At 38.2% G+C, this 26,020-nt stretch overlaps 1 protein-coding gene across 2 annotated transcripts; it reads right to left on the reverse strand.

The window, feature by feature from the left end:
- Positions 1-249: 249 nt before the first annotated feature.
- LOC127621248 (mitogen-activated protein kinase 14A-like) lies at positions 250-25,133 on the reverse strand. 2 transcript variants are annotated; one of them, XM_052094760.1, is made up of 12 exons: positions 24,724-25,133; positions 22,420-22,549; positions 19,042-19,100; positions 14,575-14,686; positions 14,319-14,348; positions 12,017-12,064; positions 11,779-11,893; positions 9,880-9,951; positions 7,811-7,890; positions 2,170-2,248; positions 1,414-1,587; positions 250-1,173 (listed from the first exon to the last, which is right to left on the reverse strand). In XM_052094760.1, the coding sequence occupies exons 1-12, from the start codon at positions 24,840-24,842 to the stop codon at positions 1,106-1,108; spliced, it is 1,086 nt and encodes a 361-aa protein (XP_051950720.1). In that variant the 5' UTR covers positions 24,843-25,133; the 3' UTR covers positions 250-1,105. The 2 variants fall into 2 exon arrangements, with proteins under 2 accessions (XP_051950720.1, XP_051950719.1); XM_052094759.1 differs by lacking the exon at positions 7,811-7,890 and adding an exon at positions 8,375-8,454 and having other exon boundaries at positions 24,724-25,131.
- Between the last annotated feature and the right edge of the window lie 887 nt (positions 25,134-26,020).

Here is a 26,020-nt window from a genome sequence, read left to right on the forward strand (position 1 = left end):
ATGTACCCCTGGTAACAAACTCTGTTAGTTTGGCAGAAACTATAGTTACTGTGATAAATGTTTGTTAAGCATTTTGGAAGCTAAACTTCGAAGGAGCTTTACTGTCCTTGGACCATAACATCCAGTTTAGTCCACTGCATAATTTTCTTAAGAAAATCAGACCCTCAGTTGTGCACAAATGTATTATTTAGGTGCTTGAAAACAGCAAGTTTTGAGAAACAAAGCAGAAGTTTCAGAAAAATATCAGCCTTTATTTTCAGTAAACAATTGTGTTTTCATGTATTCTAGGTCTGATACAGGTGCTAAAAAGACAGATATATATCCTTTCATGTTCATAAATATCACCTCAACAGTATATAAAGCTCTTACTCTCATATTTGAACATTCAATTAATAAAAATTTTCAAAACAACTATGACACAGAATCATACTTTTAGATCGCATACAGCACGGTAGTGAAACTGAAATCTCTCACTCACACACTCACACTTACACACACACACACACATAAAAAAAGTCCAGAAATAAATGGCAACAGATAAGGAAAAACCTTATGTGAATGAAACCTATATTTACAAATATCTTGAACATACAACAATGCAACAATTTTCATACTATGGGACACAAATGAAATTGAATAATGAGGGGCATACTGTATGTTGGTAAAAACAATGCTCAATATTTGATTGGAAAATTATATTAACAGAAAATATATATATTTTTTTTTTACATTTCAAAAGACACAAAACCTAAATATGCTGCAGACATGATCCATTGTTCACTGAAATATCATAACAGTACAGCACAACTGAATACTAAATTTGGGGAGATATTACAGTTACAAGTGGACTAGCATGAACATCATAAAGCTGACCAAAACAAAAAGAAAAAAAAGGAGGACAATGGTTCAACACTCATCTGTTGGATAGATTCCCTGTGTAATTTTTCACGACATCTCTCCTTTCTGTTTGGCTCTTACACACTCAGTAGACAACATTTAAAAATCAACAGAAAGAAGAACCATACTGACTGATTAGAATACTTCTAAATTACAGCATTAATGTCAAAGTAGTAATGTTGGGATGAATGCCATCCAGAGGAAAAGGTCAAGATTCCATTTCATCTCCGTCAAAGACTGGCGGCTCAAAACTTATCAACTCCTCATAAGTCTGACCTGTGACACGACAGAAAACAAACAATCAAAGCTCTGAATTCAGCATGCATTAACTACATAAAACAGCTTATCAAAACAGAATGGCTTTATCAAAAACTGATAAAATACATAATCTCAGCTGATCTAATGAGATGAATGAGATAGAGGAAAAAATATAATAGTTATGGTTTCAAGTTTACCTTTTACTAACTGGCCTTTCCCACATAAACAGGTCAGAATTCTACTGTTCAATTAACTTACGTTTCCATTCTTCAATATCAAGCTCGCGACTCTCAAAGGTCTGATCGAAAGGCTCGGCTTCGGGTTCATCATCCGGGTCATGGTACTGGGCAAAGTACGTGTGCGCCAGAGCCTCCGCAGCCGTGATGCGCTTATCAGTGTCCAAAACCAGCATCTTTTCCAGAAGATCCACAGCTATAAACATACAAGAATTAAAGTTTTTCTATAATTAAATATAACTGAATTACAAATTAAAGGGATAGTTCACCCCAAAATCAGAATTCAGTCACCCTCATGTTATTACAAATCCCTATGATTTACTTTTTTCATGGAACACAAAAAGAGACGTTACACAGTATGTTAGCCTCAGTCACCATTCAATTGTATTTATTAAGAAGCAATGGAAGTAAATGGTGACTGAGGATAAAATTCTGCCAAACATCTTTTGTGTTAATGAAAAAAAAAGAAAAAAAAAAGGGTTATAACCTCATGAGGGTAAGTGAACAATGACAGAAATTTTATTTTGGGATGAAAAAACCCTTTAAATATGACCATATTAGTTTCATAAATATGTATAAATTAATATACTGTATGCATGTATAAAAATGCATGTAATTTCTTTTAAGACTGTAGAGGTATATAATCAGTAGATATTTAATTATTTTAATGATAAATATGTACACAGCAATGTTTATTTCATAAAGAAAATCCTGCGTGCTACCTATAGACAAAATATACTGCATTTGCATGCAAAAACAAACCATTTCAAATGATTACCTAGTGGATTAGCCCCTACAAACACATCCGAAAAATTCCTTTTGGGCATCTGAGCCAACGAGTTGATGTAAGTACGAGCCTGTGAAAATAAAATGGGTGAGCCGGGAACCAAACAGACATTTAAACAATGATCTACAGCAGTTTAACAGTAAAACAAATGAAGCTATGTAATAAAGTAATGTTCATGACTGTCATTATCAAAGTTAAGTTTAGTTAATATTGCAATGAATAATTGAGCATGTTAGAAATTCTTGAATCAGTCACTATGACAACTGCTTGGGTGTTTTTCACATACATGGCTAACCCTGTGAATAATTAAACTGTGGTGTTAGTATGCAGTGCCATTTGAACAATGCAACAAACAAACAGCTTTAGAGGGCAGAGATGTCTGTGCTGGCAATGGCAGACTGTGATTTCAGATCACATAAATCAGTGAATAACTGCATAACAGCTTGCATTCAAGCAATCTTCCCACAGAGAAAGTGGAGAAAAGGAGCAAATCTGTATTGGGTGGAGTCTATTACAAATTACAACTACTACTATTATTGTAGTATTTACAGCGGGAAGCGAAAGTATGTGAACCCTTTGGACTTAGCTCGTTTTAAACTCTAATCCAATACACTTTTTGTCAAATTCTGCAAATATCTCCTCACAGTCTGTTAGTTGTTCATTCTGTGAGTGGGCTGAAAAAAAATCCAGTATTTGTACACAGCCCTGGCTCTGTAAATGGGACAAAAACAAAGTGGATCAGACCGATCCACACAATACTACTCCAGCCAATCAGCAACAGAGGGTGGTTCTTGCGCGTGCACAAGATGGTGGATGGGGGCAGAGTCTGGCTGATGCGAACTTTCTAAACTTGAGGGCTAGTAGCCACATCAACATCGATGAGGCTTTTAAGCGGTAGAGAGACCTCAGAGAGGTAAAAGGCTTGAGACGGATGCAGAAGTTGCTCTTTTTCTTCTCGATAGGTGGGTAACTGATTTTGCTATGTTTCACAGAACCCATATATGCCATTGTTGTGATGTTAGATTTAGTAGCAGGAGAGTTGTGAGTGTCTCGAGCTGGTGTACGTAAAACTATCTCGTCCTCTCTGCAAGTTATTTTAGCAGCAGCAACTTAGAGAATTTAGGGGTTGGACCTTCCAAAGATGCACTGAAGAGATCCAAGATGGTGGCGCGTTAGCACGCAGCGGCCGCTCGGGATCCAAAATGGTGCTATTTTTGTTAGTTAGCCCGACTTTTATGACATATGGACATCAGAGCAACCAGTGTTCGTGTTTACCATCACCAGACACTAATAAAATATAAGATTCATGCAACAACCAAGCTGCATGATGATCTGCAGGAGAAGCTACGTGACCTCGGCTTGCTTCGGAGACCAGGCCTCCAGTCCTCGGCCTCATCTGATGCCGGTGACCAGGGGAGAGGAGGTCGTAAGCGGTGTGCGAGGAAGCGGAAGTGCGGCAAGAGGGCAGGGGTCCATGCTAGGCTAAAAACAAACCCTAGCCATCCAGCTCTCCCTTCTATCCTGCTCTCAAATGTTTGCTCCCTGGACAATAAACTGGACTACATCCAACTCCAGCAGACTACGCAGCATGAGTTTAGAGACTGCTGCGTCTTTGTTTTCACGGAGACGTGGCTCAGTGACAGATATCCGGACGCCGCCATTCAGCTAGACGGGCTCGCCTCGTTTCATGCCGACAGAAATGCAGCAATGCGAGGTAAGACTTGCGGTGGTGGCTTGTGGGTTTACATCAACATGGAATGGTGCAAGAACTCTGTGCTAGTCTCTAGCTACTGTTCATCGCTGTTGGAGCTTGTGACTGTTAGATGCAGACCTTTTTATTCACCATAGAATCTCAAGACATTGCTCCCTAAATTCCATGTGTATGTGGACTTTGCAACGAGAGGGGCGAACACACTTGATCTTGTTTACACAAACATCCCAGGTGTGTACCGGGAGGAGCCCCGCCCCACTTCGGCTATTCAGACCACATCTCTGTTATGCTAATTCCAGCATACAGACCGCTCGTCAGGCACACAAAACCACTTTTGAAGCAGGTGAAAACCTGGCCAGCAGGAGCCATCTCTGCTCTTCAGGACTGTTTTGAGTGTACTGACTGGCACATGTTCAGGGAGGCTGCAACATATGGCGACTCTACCAACTTGGAGGAATACACTGCATCAGTGATCAGCTACATCAGAAAGTGCACTTTCTGATGTGTACGACTTCTACGCTCGGTTTGAGGCGCAGAACAACGTGGTGGTGAGGGAGACCACCCCTCCTCCCAACGACCAGGTGCTCGGTCTTACCACGGCTGATGTGAGAAAAACTCTATGCAGAGTCAACCCACAGAAGGCTGCTGGACCAGACAACATTCCTGGCAGAGTGCTTAGAGGATGTGCAGACCAGCTGGCAGATGTTCTTACCGACATCTTCAACATCTCTCTGAGCAGTGCTGTCGTTCCACAACTTTACTTTTTCCACTGCACTGTGAATGCTTAGTGGGATTTGTCGCTTCAAGGCCACCACCATCGTCCCCATGCCAAAGAAGTCTTCAGTGTCCTGGCTCAATGACTACTGTCCTGTCGCACTCACACCCATCATCATGAAGTGCTTCGAGAGGCTCGTCATGAGGCACATTAAGAGCCAGCTGCCCCTCTCACTAGACTCACTGCAGTTCGCGTTTTCGCCACAACCGTTCAACAGACGACGCCATCGCCGCCACCCTCTATCTGGCCCTCACCCACCTAGATAAAAAGTACTCATACGTTCGAATGCTGTTCATAGACTTCAGCTCAGCATTCAACACAATCATTCCTCAGCACCTGATTGGAAATTGGAACCTTCTGGGCCTGGACACCTCCCTCTGCAACTGGATCCTGGACTTCCTGACTGTTCGAGCTGTGCAGCAATGCACAGCTCGAACCACATCGTCAAGAGGTGGTGCAACGGCTAACGGACTGGTATAGAGCCAACAACCTGTCTCTGAATGTGGACAAAACAAAAGAGATGGTTGTTGACTTCAGGAGAACACATATTGAACACTCTCCGCTGAACATCGGCGGCTCCTCTGTGGAGATCGTCAAGAGCACCAAATTCCTTGGTTTTCACCTGGCGGAGAACCTCACCTGGTCCCTCAACACCAGCTCTATTACCAAGAAAGCCCAGCAGTGTATGGGCTGTAAGGAAAAATGGTCCAAAACTCCTGAATGTTGTGCAGGCCTAATCCACTGCTACAGAAAACGATTGGTTGAGGTTATTGCTGCCAAGGGAAGATCGACCATCTATTAAATCCTAAGGTTCACTTACTTTTTCCACTGCACTGTGAATGCTTAGTGGGATTTGTTCAATAAAGACATGAGATTACAACCGATTGTGTGTCATTAGCTTAAGCACATTGTGCTTTGTCTATAGTTGTCACTTTGATGAAAATAGATCACATTTTATGACAAATTAATGCAGAAAACCAGCTAAATCCAAAGGGTTCAGTATGCACTCTACATACAAAAGAATTTTACTTAAATATTCTTATTAATATGGTAACACTTTACAATAAGGTTCCATTTGTTAACATTAGTTAAAATGAACTAACAACAAATATACTTTTAAAATTTTACAGTATTTATTAATCTTGGTTAACCTTAATTTCAACATATAGTAGTTAATTTTAAAAGCAATAGTTGTATATGTTTTTTTGTGTGAACTCCAGGGGTGGTAGCCAGCATCTTTACCACTGAGCTACCCAGGCCCCCAAAAGTTGTATTTGTTAACATTTGTTCATTGTTAGTTCTTGCATTAACTATTGTATTTTTATCACCTAACATAAAAAAAAAGATGAATAAATGCTGTAAAAGTATACAGGTGAAACTCGAAAAATTAGAATATCGTGCAAAAGTTCATTAATTTCAGTAATTCAACTTAAAAGGTGAAACTAATATATTATATAGACTCATTACAAGCAAAGTAAGATATTTCAAGCCTTTATTTGATATAATTTTGATGATTATGGCTTACAGCTTATGAAAACCCCAAATTCAGAATCTCAGAAAATTAGAATATTGTGAAAAGGTTCAGTATTGTAGGCTCAAAGTGTCACACTCTAATCAGCTAAACACCTGCAAAGGGTTCCTGAGCCTTTAAATGGTCTCTCAGTCTGGTTCAGTTGAATTCACAATCATGGGAAAGACTGCTGACATGACAGTTGTGCAGAAAACCATCATTGACACCCTCCACAAGGAGGGAAAGACTCAAAAAGTAATTGCAAAAGAAGTTGGATGTTCTCAAAGTGCTGTATCAAAGCACATTAATAGAAAGTTAAGTGGAAGGGAAAAGTGTGGAAGAAAAAGGTGCACAAGCAGCAGGGATGACCGTAGCCTGGAGAGGATTGTCAGGAAAAGGCCATTCAAATGTGTGGGGGAGCTTCACAAGGAACGGACTGAGGCTGGAGTTACTGCATCAAGAGCCACCACACACAGACGGGTCCTGGACATGGGCTTCAAATGTCAAACGTCTTACCTGGGCTAAAGAAAAAAAGAACTGGTCTGTTGCTCAGTGGTCCAAAGTCCTCTTTTCTGATGAGAGCAAATTTTGCATCTCATTTGGAAACCAAGGTCCCAGAGTCTGGAGGAAGAATGGAGAGGCACACAATCCAAGATGCTTGAAGTCCAGTGTGAAGTTTCCACAGTCTGTGTTGGTTTGGGGAGCTATGTCATCGGCTGGTGTTGGTCCACTGTGCTTTATTAAGTCCAGAGTCAACGCAGCCGTGTACCGGGACATTTTAGAGCACTTCATGCTTCCTTCAGCAGACAAGCTTTATGGAGATGCTGACTTCATTTTCCAGCAGGACTTGGCACCTGCCCACACTGCCAAAAGTACCAAAACCTGGTTCAATGACCATGGTATTACTGTGCTTGATTGGCCAGCAAACTCGCCTGACCTGAACCCCATAGAGAATCTATGGGGCATTGCCAAGAGAAAGATGAGAGACATGAGACCAAACAACGCAGAAGAGCTGAAGGCCGCTATTGAAGCATCTTGGTCTTCCATAACACCTCAGCAGTGCCACAGGCTGATAGCATCCATGCCACGCCGCACTGAGGCAGTAATTAATACAAAAGGGGCCCAAACCAAGTACTGAGTACATATGCATGATTATACTTTTCAGAGGGCCGACATTTCTGTATTTAAAATCCTTTTTTTTATTGATTTCATGTAATATTCTAATTTTCTGAGATTCTGAATTTGGGGTTTTCATAAGCTGTAAGCCATAATCATCAAAATTATATCAAATAAAGGCTTGAAATATCTTACTTTGCTTGTAATGAGTCTATATAATATATTAGTTTCACCTTTTAAGTTGAATTACTGAAATTAATGAACTTTTGCACGATATTCTAATTTTTCGAGTTTCACCTGTATATATTGTTTATTCTTAGTTCATGATCCCTAATGCAATAACTAATGTTAACAAAGTCAATGAATTGAAAATGTTACCATGAATATTATATCAATGATTTGTTTTAATTCTTTGGAATAGAGTCTGTGTTTACAATAAATGAGAATTCGTCAGGTCTGCTGCTAACTAAAGGGCATGATAGGAATTCTGCACATGGAGACTGAGCCACAGCGAGCTCACCTCGTGGCTCGGCATCCTGCTTATTAGAGGGGCAGGTGGAGTTCCTGTCAGTCGCATTATCTGTTGAAGCTGGTTTATATCTTTGAAGGCCAGGTCAAGGAGCTCACGGTAAAAAAAAAATGCTGTAATGCATATCTATCAAAAGTTATCTGTACATTATATTGGGGTTCTCCACTGCTCCATGTAGAAAGACAGAAAGAAGAGAAAACTTACATGCAAGTTGCCTTCACAAACAGCTGACTAGAATGTCATGCTTTGAATAGCAAGTGCATAAAAATCAGTTAAGAAGATACACCGCTACCACCAGCAAAGCTAGAAGAAAGCAGGCTTGTTCATTTTCAATTGTTAATCTCAAACATAAATGTACATTATTGTTCAGATTCCCAAAATCTGTCTATCACCTAAAATGTGAATTCTGAAAGCAAAGTTTAGTTAGAGAACAGAGGAAAATATATATTATTTAAATCGGTGAGATCAAACACAGCCACAGTCAATGCATGTTACTTTACAAAACAACACACAGATGCTTGAATTAACCCAGTATAAAGAACATCTCAAACTCACAGAGTCCGATGATATTTTCATTAACAGCTCAGGTCCTGGTGTTCCAACAAGATGCATAATGAGCTTCAACTGATCGATGTCTAGCAAAGTCATATGAAGGAAAGGTAGTACAGCTCTAGGCAAGGGCACTATAGATGGATCAAAGAGCACCACATCCTGGAGACTGTACTTCATAAACTGTATCCCAGACAATGTAAAAAATAAATAATAATAATAATAATTTAAAAAACATTTAAAGCGCACATTAAAAGGTCCACTCAGTAATGTTTTTTCCACATCAAACCATTTTACACAAATAATGAAATATATATTGACTATAAAACACATTTTTTTAAACCATATACACTCCCAAGTGTTGAAGAATTCAGTCATATCAGTAGCTTTAGCTTAATAAAATTGGTTTTATTTTACATGGAGCAGATCACCTCATGGGGGCCAATATTCTACTTTAATACAATCATGGCTGACTGTAAAAAGCACAAATCTACAGAAGGATTAGTAACAGAAAACAGCTGCTTTTGCGTGATTCTGCATCCACTCCACTGCTGTCAGTAAAAGTCCAAGATGAATGTCATACAGGTTAGCCCAACATAAACAAATTACTGAGTGGACCTATAGGATAATCCTAAAGAGAGGTGGTTATCAGTGTCAGGGATAGAAGAAGCTCATTTAAGACATGACAAAAATGGAAAGCAAGAAATGCTTACTTAATTTTTAAGTGTATTAAAAGAACAGGGTAGCAGTGAATTATTGGATACATCTGTGGAAGAAAAGTAAGCTAGTAAAAATAGCAGAGGCTAAATATTTTCAGCCTGGCCAGCAAAAGCAAGTCAGAAGTTCCTTCACAGGTCTGCTCTGCCTTTAAGAGTGGAAAATATTTGGAAAGTATTAATGTTCCATGTGTGAGGAGCCCGATGCATTAAGATTCGGCAGCCATTCATGAGAGTCAAATATGCAAAGCTGCAAGTGCTAAACTGTGAAAACGTTGAGTCACTGTGCTGGAAATAAAGACAAATGAATGAAGAAAAAGAGAGATTAGAGGCAAGTAATTTCCTGCAGGGCAGGATACTCATAATGATGGATCAGATATCCTTCCAAACCCTGCTGCATCATGTGGTGCAGCCTGAAGGCAGGCTTTAAGTTGGCAAAGACAACATTCAGTTTAGGAATGTTTGCCATAGCAAAAATGCACACTGCAAGGAGAGAAGAAAAAAAGAACAAGAAAAAGTACAAATGAAACACAATACTACTGATTATAATGTGGTGTTAAAGGGATAGTTCACCCAAAAATGAAAATTCTGTAATAATAATTTTACCTCATGTTGTTCAAAACTCTTATGACTTGCTTTCTAACATCTGGATTTGTGTTCCATGGACAAAAAGTAAATGGGTTTGGAACAACATAAGTGAGAGAAAATAACAAATTTTTTTATTTTTGGGTGACCTATTCCTTTAACAACATTAATCCAAGGTAAGTAAGAGGAGAAACAAGAGGAAAAGGATACGATCTGTGCCAGGGAACAGAGTCCTGCCTGTCAACAGCTCAGCCATAATGCAGCCCACTGACCAAATGTCCACTGGAAAACAAAGCCAAGTAACAACATTAGCAGGGGGACAACGAGCATGTGTTCCATCTCTTTACCAATACAGCTGTTTCCTAACCCAGATTAGCTGTCTAAAAGATCCTTAGAATAGTTCACAACATGAATAAACCTTCTATAATAATTTACCCACCCTTGTTGTTTCAAACCTATATAACTTACTTTCTTGTGAGCAGGGTATGACATACAGAAACTTTTTCTGATCACCAACCACAGTGGCTATAAATGTACCAGCCACTTTGTATTAATAATATATATGTCTAAAAAAAATCAATGTTATTTTGTAATATAACATAATACCATAGTATTACTATCATATTATTATCATGATAGTTTTGCAATATACAAATGGAGGCTAAAGGGAAGACAAGCACAGAAGAGAAACTTCACGTTCAAGCATCATTTCTGAGGCTGTAATGAATTATGACGATGCACATGACCATTCACCAATTCATTACATGTAATTTGCTATGCATGGTAATGTATACAGCTACAAATATTTGGAATTAAAGGAATATTCCAGGTTCAATACAAGTTAAGTGCAATCAACAGCATTTGTGGCATAATATTGATTACTACAAAAATAATTGACTCGTTTTTTCTTAAAACAAAAAGCAAAAATCTGGGTTTCAGTGTGGCATTTACAATGGAAGTGAATGGGGCAAACAAACATAAATACTCACTGTTTCAAAAGAATAGCCACAAGACATAAACTATAAGTATGTTAACTTACTAATGACAATATAAAAATCTTTACAGCTCAAATAACATGAGTTTTAACAGAAGAATTCAAGTGCTTTTATCAAATATAAATCTTCACATTTCTGCCTTTAAGCCCTCCATAAATTGGCCACATACTGTACGTGCCTCACAGTAACCACAAATTTTGTTTTGTTTTTTAAAGAAAAGGAGAGACGAGTCAAAATACATTTTTGTGGTAAAGAACATTACGCCACAAATGCTGTTTTTAGAGATAAACAAAGGGCCGTCATATTTACTGAAAAAAAATCATAAGTGTTTGGGAAAACATGAGTGTGAGTAAATGATGCCAGAATTTTCATTTCTGGGTGAACTAATCTTTTAAAATGCATCACAGTGACATCTTCCCAACATCTCAAAACCTCAGTTACAATGTAAATTCTCTACAATTTCCGAATGAGAGGTTAAGTCTCAATTCTGTGTATTCCTCAACAAAGGTAACATCTTTTTACATTTTTTTATCCCCTTTACTCCCAATTTGGAATGCCCAATTTCCACTACTTAGTAGGTCCTTGTGGTGGCACAGTCACGCACCTCAATCCGTGTGGTGGAGGACAAGTCTCAGATGCCTCCACCTTTGAGACTGTCAATATGTGCATCTTATCACGTGGCTCATTGTGACACCGCAGAGACTCCACATGTGGAGGCTCATGCTACTCTCCACAATCCACGCACAACTTACCACGTGCCACATTGATAGAGGGAACCCCTAATTGCAACCATGAGGAGGTTACCCCATGTGACTCTCTAGCAACCGGGACAATTTGGTTGCTTAGGAGACCTGGCTGGAGTCACTCAGCACACCCTGGATTTGAACTTATGACTCCAGGGGTGGTAGTCAGCTTCAAAACTCACTGAGCTACCCAGGCAACAAAGGTAAAATCTTACTGTTCTCACAAAACTTTTCATTCTAAAAACACTTTTTGAATAACTCAAAAGCAACACAGATTTTTACTGTACTTAAAAAACATATTTTTCTAAATTCTGGTTTAGTTAGTCTATTTACTGAATCAGATGAGAGTTGTATTATGCTACAGTTGTTACCTGTCATGTTATAGTGCATCCAGTTGAGCATGATTTCTGGGGCACGGTACCACCTTGTGGCCACATATCCTGTCATCTCATCATCAGTGTGTCGAGCCAGACCAAAATCAAGGATCTAAATGAAAAGGCAGGAGGGAGAGAGCGAGGACAGGCATTCTTTTAATTTACAGGATGTCGAATGTCTGTATTAAGTAAATATAAATGTATCACAATAACCAAAACAAAAACAATGACTCACCTTAAGTTCACAGTCTTCATTTACTGCCAGATTACTTGGCTTCAAGTCCTAAAAAACAATAAATGAATATTACTTCAGAAGTCCATTTTATAATTTAACCAACCAATAAACCAGCCACCAACTGTTCAAATGTTGCGCAAAATCTTGCAGTTATTTACCACTTCATGTCTATAAATAATCTTTGTGGAATGTTGTAGATAATCACAGGAAATAGCTTGTTTATCCCTCATTTTGTCAAAACAAATAGAACATTTATATTATAGCATTTTTGAAAATACATTTTGTTCGAATATTTTTTTGGTGGGACTACTTTACTAGGTGAATGAACTTTAAATTATATGTAACTGACAATCTCTGTGGGTTTATTCACAGTAGGGCTTGGCAATATGACTATATATATCGTGGCAATGATATAAAGTGTCAATCGACAGATATTTTGCTATATCATGTATATTGCGATATGTAAATATCCATGTGTTCAGCGTGGGCTTATCGATCAGTGGGCAGGGCTTTACATCAAACTAAGAGAATTTTAAAACATGAACAGGGTTTTTATAACAATAAAAAAAAAATTGACGGCCGCCAAAGCAAATTCAATGTCATTCATGTCGCATTTCATGCTTCAAAGCACTTAATATGCATCTCATCTGAAATGATTATCTGTGTTTCACGTGTGTCCAGCACCCGATATTTACAGGAGAGGGCAGAGCGGGATCACTCGCACTCCTCAATCATTTTTGTCCCAGGAAATATCCAGAAAAAACATCTCCACAAAATGGGAGGACACAGGTTGAAGAGGAGTTTGTTAACAAAACAGGTGACATCTGTGATGTAGGTTCACAAAAGCCAAAAAAAAAGGAGAAAATGTAATCTTCAAACTATGTCACACGATAGTAAATCACTCGTAGTAGCAATTTTTTGAAGAAAAATAATATTATACAAGCAAAATATTATTATGAAGGCCAAAAGCTATGCTCCGCAGGCTGCTGTTAACGTAGATTTAAGTGTCTTTTCTTAAGTGTTCATTTTTAATATTAACTTATAATTATAATTAATAATTAAACTGTTTACATAATCTTTTTTTTATTTTTTATAAGGGTTGTATTAGTTATTTTCATTGGATTTTTTATTTTTTTTTATTTTACTTAAGCATTATTTTCTTTGTTGCATTTATTTGGGAAGATCTTCAGTTTTTTGAAGAAAGTTTCAAATAATAACAATTTTGGTCAACAACAGATCAGACTGAAATGTGGCATAATGTGAAATTTATAATAATTTTGCCCAACAACATTTCAGATTGAAATGTGGCATAATGTGAAAGAATATTTTCTTAAGTTTATTATTACTTGGACTATTGTAAAGTGCCAAATATAGAGAAAATTATATAAGAGGAAATGGGGCCTGGGTAGCTCAGCAAGTATTGATGCTGACTACCACCCCTGGAGTCACGAGTTCAAATCCAGGGTGTGCAGAGTGACTCCAGCCAGGTCTCCTAAGCAACCAAATTGTCCTGTTTGCTAGGGAGGGTAGAGACACATGGGGTAACCTCCTCGTGGTCACGATTAGTGGTTCTCGCTCTCAATGGGGCACGTGGTAAGTTGTGCGTGGATCGCTTTGCATTCTCCGCGGTGTCATGCACAATGAGCCACGTGATAAGATGCATGGATTGACTGTCTCAGAATCGGAGGCAACTGAGACTTGTCCTCCATCACCCAGACCTACTAAGTAGTGGGAACTGGGCATTCCACATTGGGAGAAAAGGGGATTAAAAAAATTATATAAGATGAAGTATTTAATTCACTGACTGGATTATCCCAAAATAGGCCATACCATATGGTTTTCTAATTTATAAAAAAATATCAATTTATTTTACCAAAAAATGTATTACTGCATATCATGATATATATCATTACCATGATATAAAATTACTTGTTTCGTGAAGATTTAGGTCATATCGCCCACCTCTAATTCAGTGCTGCTCACTTGCCTGTCACGCTTCCAATGCAAGTATAATTTACTGCAAGCACTTTAGAGATTCTTTTTTATAAAATGAGGTATATGAGAAATTATTTTCTATGATAGGCGATCAACGTGCCAAAGATGATGTCCATAGATATTAAATTTAAAACAAAATATTCTTACTTTCTTATTCTTAATATTCTTAAAATTTTTGATTTAAGAATGGAACATGGTAACGCCAAGAAAAATTGGTTCCATGTTGCAACATTGAAATCATACTGAATTTTTTTAAGGTGGAAAATTCCTGCAGGCTGCTTTTTCATGTGCATGAGAAAATACTTACCCTGTGAATTATGGCTACTGAATGGATGTACTGGTAAAACAAAAACAGATTGAGAGAAAATGGTTATTTTAAGTGAGAGAGAAAAAAATAAATACAGATTTTAGTTTTACATTAACAAACACATAAAGCAGTCAAATAAATAAATGGCAATAAATAAGTAAAAAAAAATTTTTTTAAAGGCAGAAATATGTTAATGCTCATGACTGAAGATTTGAAACTTTGAGTTTGTTACAGGTTTTTAAAAGTGAAATTTCACCTTAAGTCCCCGCAGGATCTGGTAAATAAGGAACTGAACATGATCGTCGGTCAGCTTCTGACATTTCACTATATTATTTAGGTCAGCGCCCATTAGATGAGTCACCAGGTACCTGCCAAACAGAACACATGAAGAATGTTACTTTTCTGCCACCTGTTTTACCTGGTGTTGGAAGTGACAGCAGAGCTTGTGGGGAACGTTCAGTTCTATTCTGATCAATCTTTGAATCTTGTTTTGCCATTTCATGTAAAGCTAACGGCACTCATGTGGTAAAGCAACAAATCTCTTTTAACACATTTTGGTTATGGAGCTGAACTACGCACTACTGTCAACGCAGAGGTGTGCTGGATAATTTTTCCTGTAAATATACTGGTTATTTATAATATATTTTCTCTTCATTTTTGGCCTTTTGTCACTTTATTTATAGGGCAAATAAAAGAGAAGAGAGAGGACAATATGTAGAGAATAGAAGGGGGGTAGGGGATTGGGAAATATCACAAGCTAGATTCAACCTTCAAACAATTAAAATTGAATTGACTTAAAGAGGTATGAGGGTTAATTCATTTTCTGATGTGAAAGTGTATTAACACTTTATCTTGAATGGCTTGTCCCAGTATATTCCAAAACAAAAACGATTATATTTTTTTTATAACATTTACTTTTTACACAACATTGTCCATCTAAACACCTTATGGTCACCCACATCATTCTACATAAGCACTGAAGCTGAGGTATGACAAAAAGTAGGACTTAAAGTAACCCCCACTTAATCTCAGAAACACTCACCACCCAATAGACACACTCAGCATTAAGAGATAATAAACAAATAGATTCCACACCCATACAGATTGAATGAAAAACAGCATTAGATGCAATGAACAATCATGTAATACTATAAGGGTAGCTGACATTACATTTCAAGTGGTTTCCACAGTGTCCAACTGTGAGACACACTATAACAATAATCTAAATCTATTCTAAACACTTTTGACAATGTAAGTGCTAATTATATTTCCTCCAATTAATTGAGATATAACCTGGAATATTTGTACCTTTAAAATTTATTTGTCACACCACAAAACCATAACTGAACCAGTGAATGCAAAAAGGTGTTTATAAATGTGACCATAATAGACTTGTTATAAACAACTCATACACACACAGACACACAAAACACAAACTTGCAGATGCAGTGCCACCAGACAGACACCAAAACACACACACCCACACACACAATTACACTGTCACCTCTAAGCAAGAGGGTGTCATCTAGCACTGGTAATATCTACATTTATAGGAAGCCCCTAGAGCACTTGTTTTTCCAGTAGAGTCAAGTCCCCTTCTACTGGCACTAACATGCCTGCTTGTTCCAGTAGGTGGGTGGGAAGCAGAAGAATTGCGGATGCCCTACATCCATCACTGTGCATCAGGTCTATTTATGGCAGCAGCACTGATGTTAAGTCACTGCAGCATCTGGTTTTACTGGCTGGCTGAATCCTCCACAGCATTCCCTACTAGCTCATGGTGGCTGGAGCCAGACATCACAAATAACTTTGTCACTGTGAAAACCTTGAGCATCATAAAACCACAAAAACCTCACCCAAACATGTATATAATCATGTAATGAAGAATACCAATTTAACATGTAAGGACCTGCCATACAACAGGCCTACAAGCCCTCAGCCTATTGCGGACAGTCTGATCACTGATGGAGGGATTGTGTGTTCCTTGTGTAACTCGGGCAGTTGTTGTTGCCATCTTGTACAGTACCTGTCCCGCAGGTGTGATATTCGGATGTACCGATCCTGTGCAGGTGTTGTTACATGTGGTCTGCCACTGCGAGGACGATCAGTTGTCCTTCCTGTAGCACTGTCTTAGGAGTCTCACAGTACGGTCTGTGGCAGCAGAGGCATGGTCAAGTGTCCGTCGGGAGAGAGAGAGAGCAGTAAGGGTGTATACACCTAAGCCAAATTATGACTAACACCTGTCTCTAATTGTAGTGAGATTAGGGAGAGCGGAATTAAAGGACCACGCCAGCGCCAGATCAGGAGAGAGAGACTGGGTCGAGAGACTTACTTTGAAGCTGATGAGTTATTGTGAAGCTGTAAACCAGAGAAGTGGTTAATTAAATGTTCTCTAACTGTGTTTGAAGAATCCAGCTCCCAGTGTCCTTATTGGTTACACGGACATTTCAATGTATTGCCCTGGTCACATCTGCAGTTCTCATGCCTCCATGCAGCATGCCTAAGGCATGTTCACTCAGATGAGCAGGGACCCTTGGCATCTTTCTTTTGGTGTTTTTCAGAGTCAGTAGAAAGGTCTCTTTAGTGTCCTACGTTTTTATAACTGTGACCTTAATTGCCAACCATCAGTAAGCTATTAGAGTCTTAATGACCGTTCCACAGGTGCATATTCATTAGTTGTTTATGGTTCATTGTACAAGCATGGAAAACCTTGTTTAAACCCTTTACAATAAATATCTGTAAAGGTATTTGGATTTTTACCAAATTATCTTTAAAATACAGTGTCCTGAAACATGGGCATTTCTTTTTTTTGCTGAGTTTATGCATGTATACATGTGGGGTGTGAGATTGGGCCTTTTAAATCTACAGTAGAACACACTCAGGTCGTCAGCCAGTTGTTGGTACAACACAGGGTTGGGGGCAGGAGTCCTGTAATTTGTAATCATGGTTTGTCGATGTTGAATTTAAAATATTTCCTAGAGGAATGCATATATCCTCACAAAAACTGATATATGATGTCACAGTATCTGTGAGCTCATCCAGGTCGGTGGCAGCATTCTCAGAAACACTCCAATCAGTGCAGTCAAAGCAGGCTTGTAATTCCAGCTCTGCTTCATTGGTCCATCTCTTTAGTCTTTACTACAGGCTTAGCAGATTTTAGTTTCTGTCTGTACGTTGGAAGAAGATGAACCAGACAGTAATCAGAGAGTCCCAAAACTGCTCTAGGGACAGAGCGATAAGCATCCTTTATAGTTGTCTAGCAATGATCCAGCATATTTCTGTGTCTCTGGTTGGGTATGTAATGTGCTGTTTGTATTTGGGTAGTTCACATGTGAGGTTTGCTTTGTTAAAATCCCCAAAAAAATAATAAAAACTGAGTACGGGTATTGTTGTTCCATGTCTGTGATCTGATCAGCCAGCTGTTGCTGCGCTGCATTCACACACGGATTTGGCGCAATATAAAGAAAACTCCTGCAAGAGTACAAAGGCTTACAGTTAATAAAGAGCGCTTCAAAATTAGGACAGCACATCTTCTTTAATTTTGATACATCTGTACGCCAACATTCATTGATGTAAAAGCATGTTCCACCGCCTCTCATTTTCCCTGTTAAATCCGCGATGCAATCCGCTCTGAACAGCTGAAAACCTGGCAGATTTAACATGCTGTCCGGAATGGCTTCAGGCAGTCAGGTTTCTGTGAAGCACAAGGCAGCAGAAGTTGAAAAGTCCTTGTTTGAGGACATGTAGTTCGTCCGTTTTGTTAGGAAGATAGAGGAGATTCGCTAGACGAATGCTCGGCAGCACTGTTCGAAAGCCGGCGCCGACAGAGCCTGACCAGCGCGCCTGCTCAACTCCCTCACCTGCGTCTACTGAACAGCAAAGCTACGCCTCTGACTAAAATGTCCAGCAAGTCATCTGAATATTCAAAAACCGGGGAAAGATTTTCTGGTATATGCTGCCGAATGTTCAGCAGTTCGTCCCTGGTAAAACTGATTGGAAAACACGGGACAAACAAACAAAACAACAAAAGAATAGGAGCACTCCACACCGAGGTGGCCATCCGCAGCGCCATCATGATACTTGATGATACACGATGTTTTTGCTTAAAACTTATTCATAAATCTGCTAAGAGCAAGTTTTAGGAAGGAAATCTTAAGATAAGAGTAAGGCAGATTTGACCTCGTTGCTATGGATGATATCACGTTTTATTAGCGTGCTCTTTTAAATGATCCTCCATGATTGGTAGACAGGGAACCGCTATTTATCAGCTAAGACAGACAAAAGGTAGGTCGGCCAGCCGAGCAATTGATCATTAATACTCTTTCATTTTACCGATGCTGAAGTCTCACTTCGAGCACACAGTTGATTGGCCTGTGGTCGGTAAATATTCTAAAGTGACATGAAGATTCGATGCTTCCATTGAAGACAGCCTCAAGCTGTCATGGCACACCGTGACATTGGTCGTTTGCAGCATAGACACATAAGGTACCTGTGAAACTTGATGCCTTCTCTCTATTAGGTGGCTAACAGTGATCTATGGTGCCCTCATCCTACAAGATAATCTACTTCCTTCGGTTTAACCAGACTATTAATGAGTCATCATATTGGTGGACTGCACACTTGCATGAAGCAGAGGCATGTTGAGAAAAGAATTAATTTAGCACTTATTTTATATCAATGTTCAAATGACAGCTCAGAGGGTTAAAGTAATTGTCTGACTCACACATCATTAAACTCCTCCAGGCTGGTGGAAGGTGTGAAAACATCCAGCAAGCCGATCACCTACAAGCACAAAGTATAAAGAAGGCAAATTAGGATAATGTATTACAGCGTGTTTTCTTGATGCTTCATTTCATGACCTGAATAGGGATGTGCAACATTACCAATTTTCATAATTGACTAGTCGGTCGGTTGTTTGAATGACAAGTCGACTAGTCTGTGTTAAAGATAATAATGTAGAGCTCGATTATTATCATGTGACCCCAATCTGATGCATTTCAGAAGGATATGTGGATACTAGATGCAGCATTTCAACATGGTAACTAAAGGTTATGCAACAAATAATTGGGCTACATAACTACAACATCTTATTGCACAAAACTATCATAGGAAAAAAAGGGGGGGAGGGCATCAATACAGAGCGGCATTAAACCGCTTATGCGCATCCTGAATGATGCACTTCAATGCAGGTGATCCTCGCAGTGCATTTAAAAGCGCAGAACTGCAAGATAACACAGGTAAACTAGCTCATGACATCAAGCAGTTTAAATATATTTTACTGCCACTATTTATTTAAGAAGCTTCAGGCATAAAATGAATCACAGCCGAGAATTTAATGTCCGACAGCGATCATCATGTAATGCCTTGTTGTAATGGCTTTAACAGCAGCAGTGCATAAATTGACTAAACTTAAAGGATTAAGGAGATGAAAGTTCTTGCAGAAGGTTTTAGTGTGCTGACAATTAATCTATTTTAAGCACAGCAAAATATAATCACACAAAAACACTCTCCAAGAAGTTGTGTCTCTCAACTAATATGACAATTGTGTCTCCAATTAAAACCACCACCACTAAAATATATGTTTACATGCACATTCTTACACTGATTATGCTTAATAAGCCAACAACGTGTGTGGTCATGTAAACGCATTAAACGGCTTTCCTGTATCGCAGTAAGCTCATAAACTGCTAAGAATAAATTGATCGACAAGAGTCGATTTTTGCCCATTACCCCGATTTTGCATTGCATGTAAACACCTTTACCGCCATTCTTATAAAACGTGCTCAAGTCTCTTCATGGTTTCACGTCAAAAGCAGAGAATAACTAGATTTTTAATGTTTTTATTTTTTAGATTTTAAATATCATGTAAACGTGTTTTCTTTTTTATTTTCTTTGATTTTTTAAATAAACTGATGTTTAGGTTTTATTAGCATATTGGTGTGCATGTAAAATGGCTCACGGATGAAGTTCTAGAATTGCCTGTCAGACAGGAAAACCAAAATGGGATTAAGAAATTAAGGGTGCAGTGTGTAATTTCTGCATCGTTAGCCTAGTTTCCATCCACCTTTCATGCTATTTTGTTATCGACAAAGTGAAAATGCATTTGCCACCTTCTGCCCATTTCCATTCAAATGGCCTTTTATTGATAAAAGGGTGTGCGTGATGACGTCATGCCTAAAAAAAACACTTTGTTGCATAAGTTTTGGTTCAGCGCAAAAGAAATCTGCCCTGAAGAAGTTTCCATTCAGAAATGTGTGTTTATCGTTAATTTGCCTCCCAGATGTCCTTAATTTTTTTTTGCCACCATTTCCGACCAGAAAGCAAATCGTCATGGCCCTGTTCAAGCTGGCAACCTGACCCAAGTAGTGGCGGAAACTTTCTGTCTCAGCATAAGGACCATCAATCGATGTGTATATGTGGTGTGCACAGCTATTAAAGAAAAGAAAAATGATGCGGTGTAATATCAGGGTTTACATATGATATATTTCTGATATTCAATATTTTGAACAATCATCAAATCAAAAGCATCGCAATCACAACTGCATAATGTCCCGCATATTTCTCCAGCAACTTTTAATGACCAACGGAACTTGATTATCATCTCAAATTTATTTTAACTTCAAAATGCAAATTTACATTGTCTGAAGAAGCAGTAAATGCGATCTGAGGTAAAGAGGGTTAGATTTAAAATATTTATAAGTTTTAAAATGTTTAAAAACTTGTTTTCTTAAAGTTAACTCAGCACTGGAAAAATAGTTCTGATAGTTTATAGTCTTGAAAATAGTGCAGAACATTCTGCCGATGGTTTTCATCTACAGAACAGGGTAAAGCTAATTTAAGTTTGAGAAAAGAAAAGGGCATTTTTAATTTAATGCTTGTTTCGTTTGGTAATTCATTTGATTTAATACAGGGGATTTTGCCAGCATTTTTTCAAAAGTAGACTAAACAATAATTTTATAGAAATAATTTAATAATTGGGCTGTGTTCCAAAAAGAAAAGTAAATTACGCTGAAGCTTTTCACCTAGTAATGTGTATTTATTCTTCATTTAAATCATCTTTGTGCACAGAAATATGTTTTTGTACTGTGGGTTAATTTGTGACTCCCGTCTATTATTTATGGTGTGGAAAAGCAACTTTAATAAATAAATGGATGGATACTGCGATTAAATTAATCAAAAACAGTGGCCATTAATTTGTTCAAAGTGCACAAGACATTTGTGCTGGAAGTTTCACGTTTTCAGATCGGCTCTATATGCCATAAAGATCAATCCATAATCACATACAATAAATTGGCTTTCAATACTGTTGCCATGATTAACACAGGCTAACGATTGGGGCAAACTCTGTCATGTGACACTACATTTTTATCAACAAATAGTGTTTCCAAACCATTTTTTCACGACATTTGATGTATCGACATAGAGTTTATGCGCTTGAGTTAAACAGAAATATATTATCTCGACATTTGTGACATTTTAGCGATAATGTGCGCTTCCATCCACTTTATTTTGATGTGCTAAATTGTTTTCACAAAAAATCCTTAGATGGAACGTAGTGAATAATGGCACCAAACAAAATTGGGAAAATAATGTTTCCAAATAGGTTTCCCAAAAACTCTCACTGCCTCGGACTATTCATTCAATTGTTGAGCAGTTCAAACAAACAGAGATTTTTAAAGTGCCAAAGAGCCCCATCCTTACTAATTTATGGGAAAATTAACCTGCAGTGAATGGCTTTCTTATAGTTTTCCTGCACATTAAACTTGGATATGAGAAAGTATTTTAACGTGGAAAAAAATTACACATGGTAGCATTTAAAGTGAAAGCAAAATGATAATCTGTGTTATAGAGATAGACAGAATTATGGCAAAATCTTCAGAAATTAAAAGCACAAGTCCCAATTATGAAAAAGAGCACTGAACATTCAGCAATGTTTCTTCTTTTTTTGTTTCACTGAGGGAAGCTTAAAAAGCATTTGGAACAACATGAAGTTGAGCAAATGATTACCATTTTCATTTTGGGTAACAATTAGGCTACCGCCACCCCTCTACATATACAGAAGGCCATTTTGGATTTGCTAATATCTGGGATCCAAACTCACATTCTCATGTTTCATGTGCTTGAGTAGCCGTAATTCCCGGTAGGTCCTTTTGGCATGGATGATGGACTGAAACGGCCTTGACAGCTTCTTTACAGCAACCTTCAACCCTGCCTTTTCATCATACGCTGAGCTGAAACACACAGGAAGACAGTTCAATGCTGGCACACTTTGCATAAAACACTGCTTTGTTGCACAACTGGAACTCAAACGTGCTGCAACAGGACAATGTGCACAAAGTTAAAGCCGGTTAAAGGTAGGAGTCAGCATTCGCTTTAAAGGCACTGAATTGCAAGTTTCTGCCCCTAGATTTAAGCACCCCAAACAAAACTCGGACAGATTCTCACTTCCTCATGGAGAAATACCATTATGGCTAAATAAACTTAGAGGAAATAAATTGTGAAACCTACTGCAACAAAGTATATTTGAAAGAACAAAATGTACATGTTCAAGCATTTGTCAGACAGGCTATATGCCAAACTGTGTGGAAAAGGAAGGTTGTCAACTTATCATCACACTGTTTAGATGTAATCTTAATTTTCAGACACAGCATATACTACACCCTATAGCTACTTGGCACAGAGACCTGCAGTAATATATCTTATCAAACTAAATCCTAGTGCTCTTTATTTGAATAATATGAATCAGAATACACTGCACAGAATGAGAGATGAACCTGCTAATTCAAACCCTGTGTAATTGGTTCATCACACATTCAATTACATGGACACAATAAGGGCCCTGTGAAAATTAATTCAGACAGCACAGTTGCCTAGCATCAAAAACTTCTAACAATCACTTTTGTGCATATACAACATGTCTACCCAGAGTAAAAGAGTAATTAAAACATGAGCCTGTCTGTTTAATATAGAAAAGACACCTTTCTTAAATCTTTAGCAAACATTAATGAGTGAGGTAATACTCGAGTATTGTTTACAAATATGACTGGAGAAAAATTGGTCATATCTCACATGTCCAAGTCCAACTGTGTGAGGAACTCTCAGCAATCAATAAAACACACAAATTCAAGCAATCCAGAGGAATCAATCATGAGATTGAATTAAGATATAGCTAAATAAAATAAGCCCTGCTTAGTGTTGCACCTCATACTGGATGTTACTACCCGCAAACAAGAAATTAAGTTCCATGAAGCACTGACAACAATGGTAAAATTACAGCAGCTGACTCATGGACTGTGTTTTAAATCCTAGTGAGCTGCAGACTAAAGATAATGTTTACACCAAACAAAAATCGAGATTACAATGAGGCACTTGAGGTACAATGGAGGTGAATAGGGCCAATTTTTGAAGGGTTTAAAGGCAGAAATATTAAGCTTATAATTGTATAAAAACAATTACATTCATTATTCTGTTAAAAATATATAAATATTTATTAACGGTTGTTTTAGAGTTACAGCGTTACGCTGTCATGGAAGTGAAGTTGTAAAATTGGGAATAACTTCACACAGAAAAGGTAGTATTACTAATATTACGTCAACACCCATTTTGTTTACCTCCTGTGGCTATATTTTGGAAACTGAGTATTTTTAAAGTTTACTTCCATTTTAAGTGCCTCACAGTAGAAAGTACAAATAATTTTTTTGTGGTAATCTACTTTATGCCAAAAATGCTTTCGTTTGAACAACTTGTATTGAACTTGTATTGAGGTTCCTTTAAAAGTACTTCGACATGTAAAACGCGTCTTCAGACACCTGTGTCCACCTTTTTACAGCTCAAGGACGCGTTCGGTGTGAATGGCCCCTAATAAGACAGCAATTTTAGAGCGCTACACTGCCCCAAACTGCTGGCTATGCAGGCAGCTCACCAGGTTGAGGCACAAATGGTGTATCATCTGTGGGGTGACCTCACTCAAGTCAGACCCCACCAGATGTCTGCATTAAGACCATATTACACCGCAGAATAGGGCGAATAAATACTACTGTGGCATACACAAACACTGCAATCTACAGCAAAATGGCGTTCACGTGTTTATGCATCAGTTTAAATGTGTGTCACAAAATCATAAGAGCATCATAGGATGAACACGTAGCCAATCCACCGCAAAGCACCATCACTTTGAAACTGAAATAGTATGCATGAAGGCCATTACAACACATGCGAAGCAGGAACACATAAGTTAAAACTATTTGCAACACTACAAACCGGCCATCAATCTACTATCAATATCTCTTTTATAACAGACGGGACTTTAGTCTTACTAGCAAGTTTGCTTAGGCAGTGCAACGCTGTGCGGGCCCGTAAAAATGAATGGGACACAGCGTTCCGCCTTTGAAAAAAACATATTTACCAAACAGATCCGTATGCACCCGAACCGACGGGAGTCAAGTTCTGATAGCGTATAGGGACCTCCCAGATCGTCTTGTTGACATCCTGTCGATAGAAAGTAGGTCTTTCTTTCTGCGACATGCCTGCAGAACGAATCCCCGAGGCGAGTTGAGAGGCTTCTGCTTTCCCTGGATCGCCTGCGATTCAAAGCACGTAACTTCACTTGCAACGGTTAAAAAAAAAAGTATAAAGTACGTAAGAAACGACCGATAAAATCGACCGCTTATAAACGATCAACTTCGATGTTTAATTCATGCCAGCGGTTATAATAATCGTTGAATGTAACTGTTCGGAAGTTCCGGATCGAGGTAATATCAAGCACTATCCCGTCTGCGTGTCTCCCTGCTGCAAATAAAAGCAAGTCACAGTAAAGCAAACTGAGCTCCCAAGCGCGCCCCCTGCAACACTCATGCACACGTAGATGTAAATAACACAGCAGGAAGGATGTGTGCATTTTTTAATATTACACAACGCAGAACACAAATCGACAACATAATTAGAGAAATACGAGGAAAATATAATACAAAATTATAATACATCTTCTATATAAAATATATACAACCTATAATATGCACACTGGCGGCCACATTTCTTTGAATAATGTACAGATTTTGCTGTTTAGGAAGGAATTTGGTACTTTTAAAAAAGTCATTTTTGATCAAATCTAGACAGGCCCCATTTCCAGCAGCCATCACTCCAACACCTTATCCTTGAGTCGTCATGCTAAATTGTAAATTTGGTAGGCCTACTAGAAAATCACTTTCCATTATATCAAACACAGTTGAAGCTATTTGGTTCATTAAATGAAGCTTAACCTTGTCTTTGTGTTTGTTCTTGAGTTGCCACAGTATGCAATAGACTGGCATGTCTTACGGTCAATATTAGGTCAAAAATGGCAAAAAAGAAACAGCTTCCTCTAGAAACTCTAGTCCATCATTGTTTTGAGGAATGAAGGCTATTCAATGCTTTCCAAAAACTGAAGATTTCATACAGTGGTGTATACTTCAGTCTTCAAAGACAAAGGACAACTGGCTCTAACAAGGACAGAAAGAGATGTAGAAGGCCAGATGTACAACTAAACAAGAGGACAAGTACAGCATAGTCTCTAGTTTGACTCCTCACATGTCCTCAGCTGACAGATTCATTGAATTCTATATATTTATTTTTTTGTATAGTAATAGAAGTTGGAAAACATTGAAAGTATTCTGAACTTTCATCAAATACAGACCACATAAACTGAACTTAGCTATTTTAATAAT

This window comes from Xyrauchen texanus, chromosome 27 (genome assembly GCF_025860055.1).
Source record: "Xyrauchen texanus isolate HMW12.3.18 chromosome 27, RBS_HiC_50CHRs, whole genome shotgun sequence".
NCBI lineage: Eukaryota > Metazoa > Chordata > Actinopteri > Cypriniformes > Catostomidae > Xyrauchen > Xyrauchen texanus.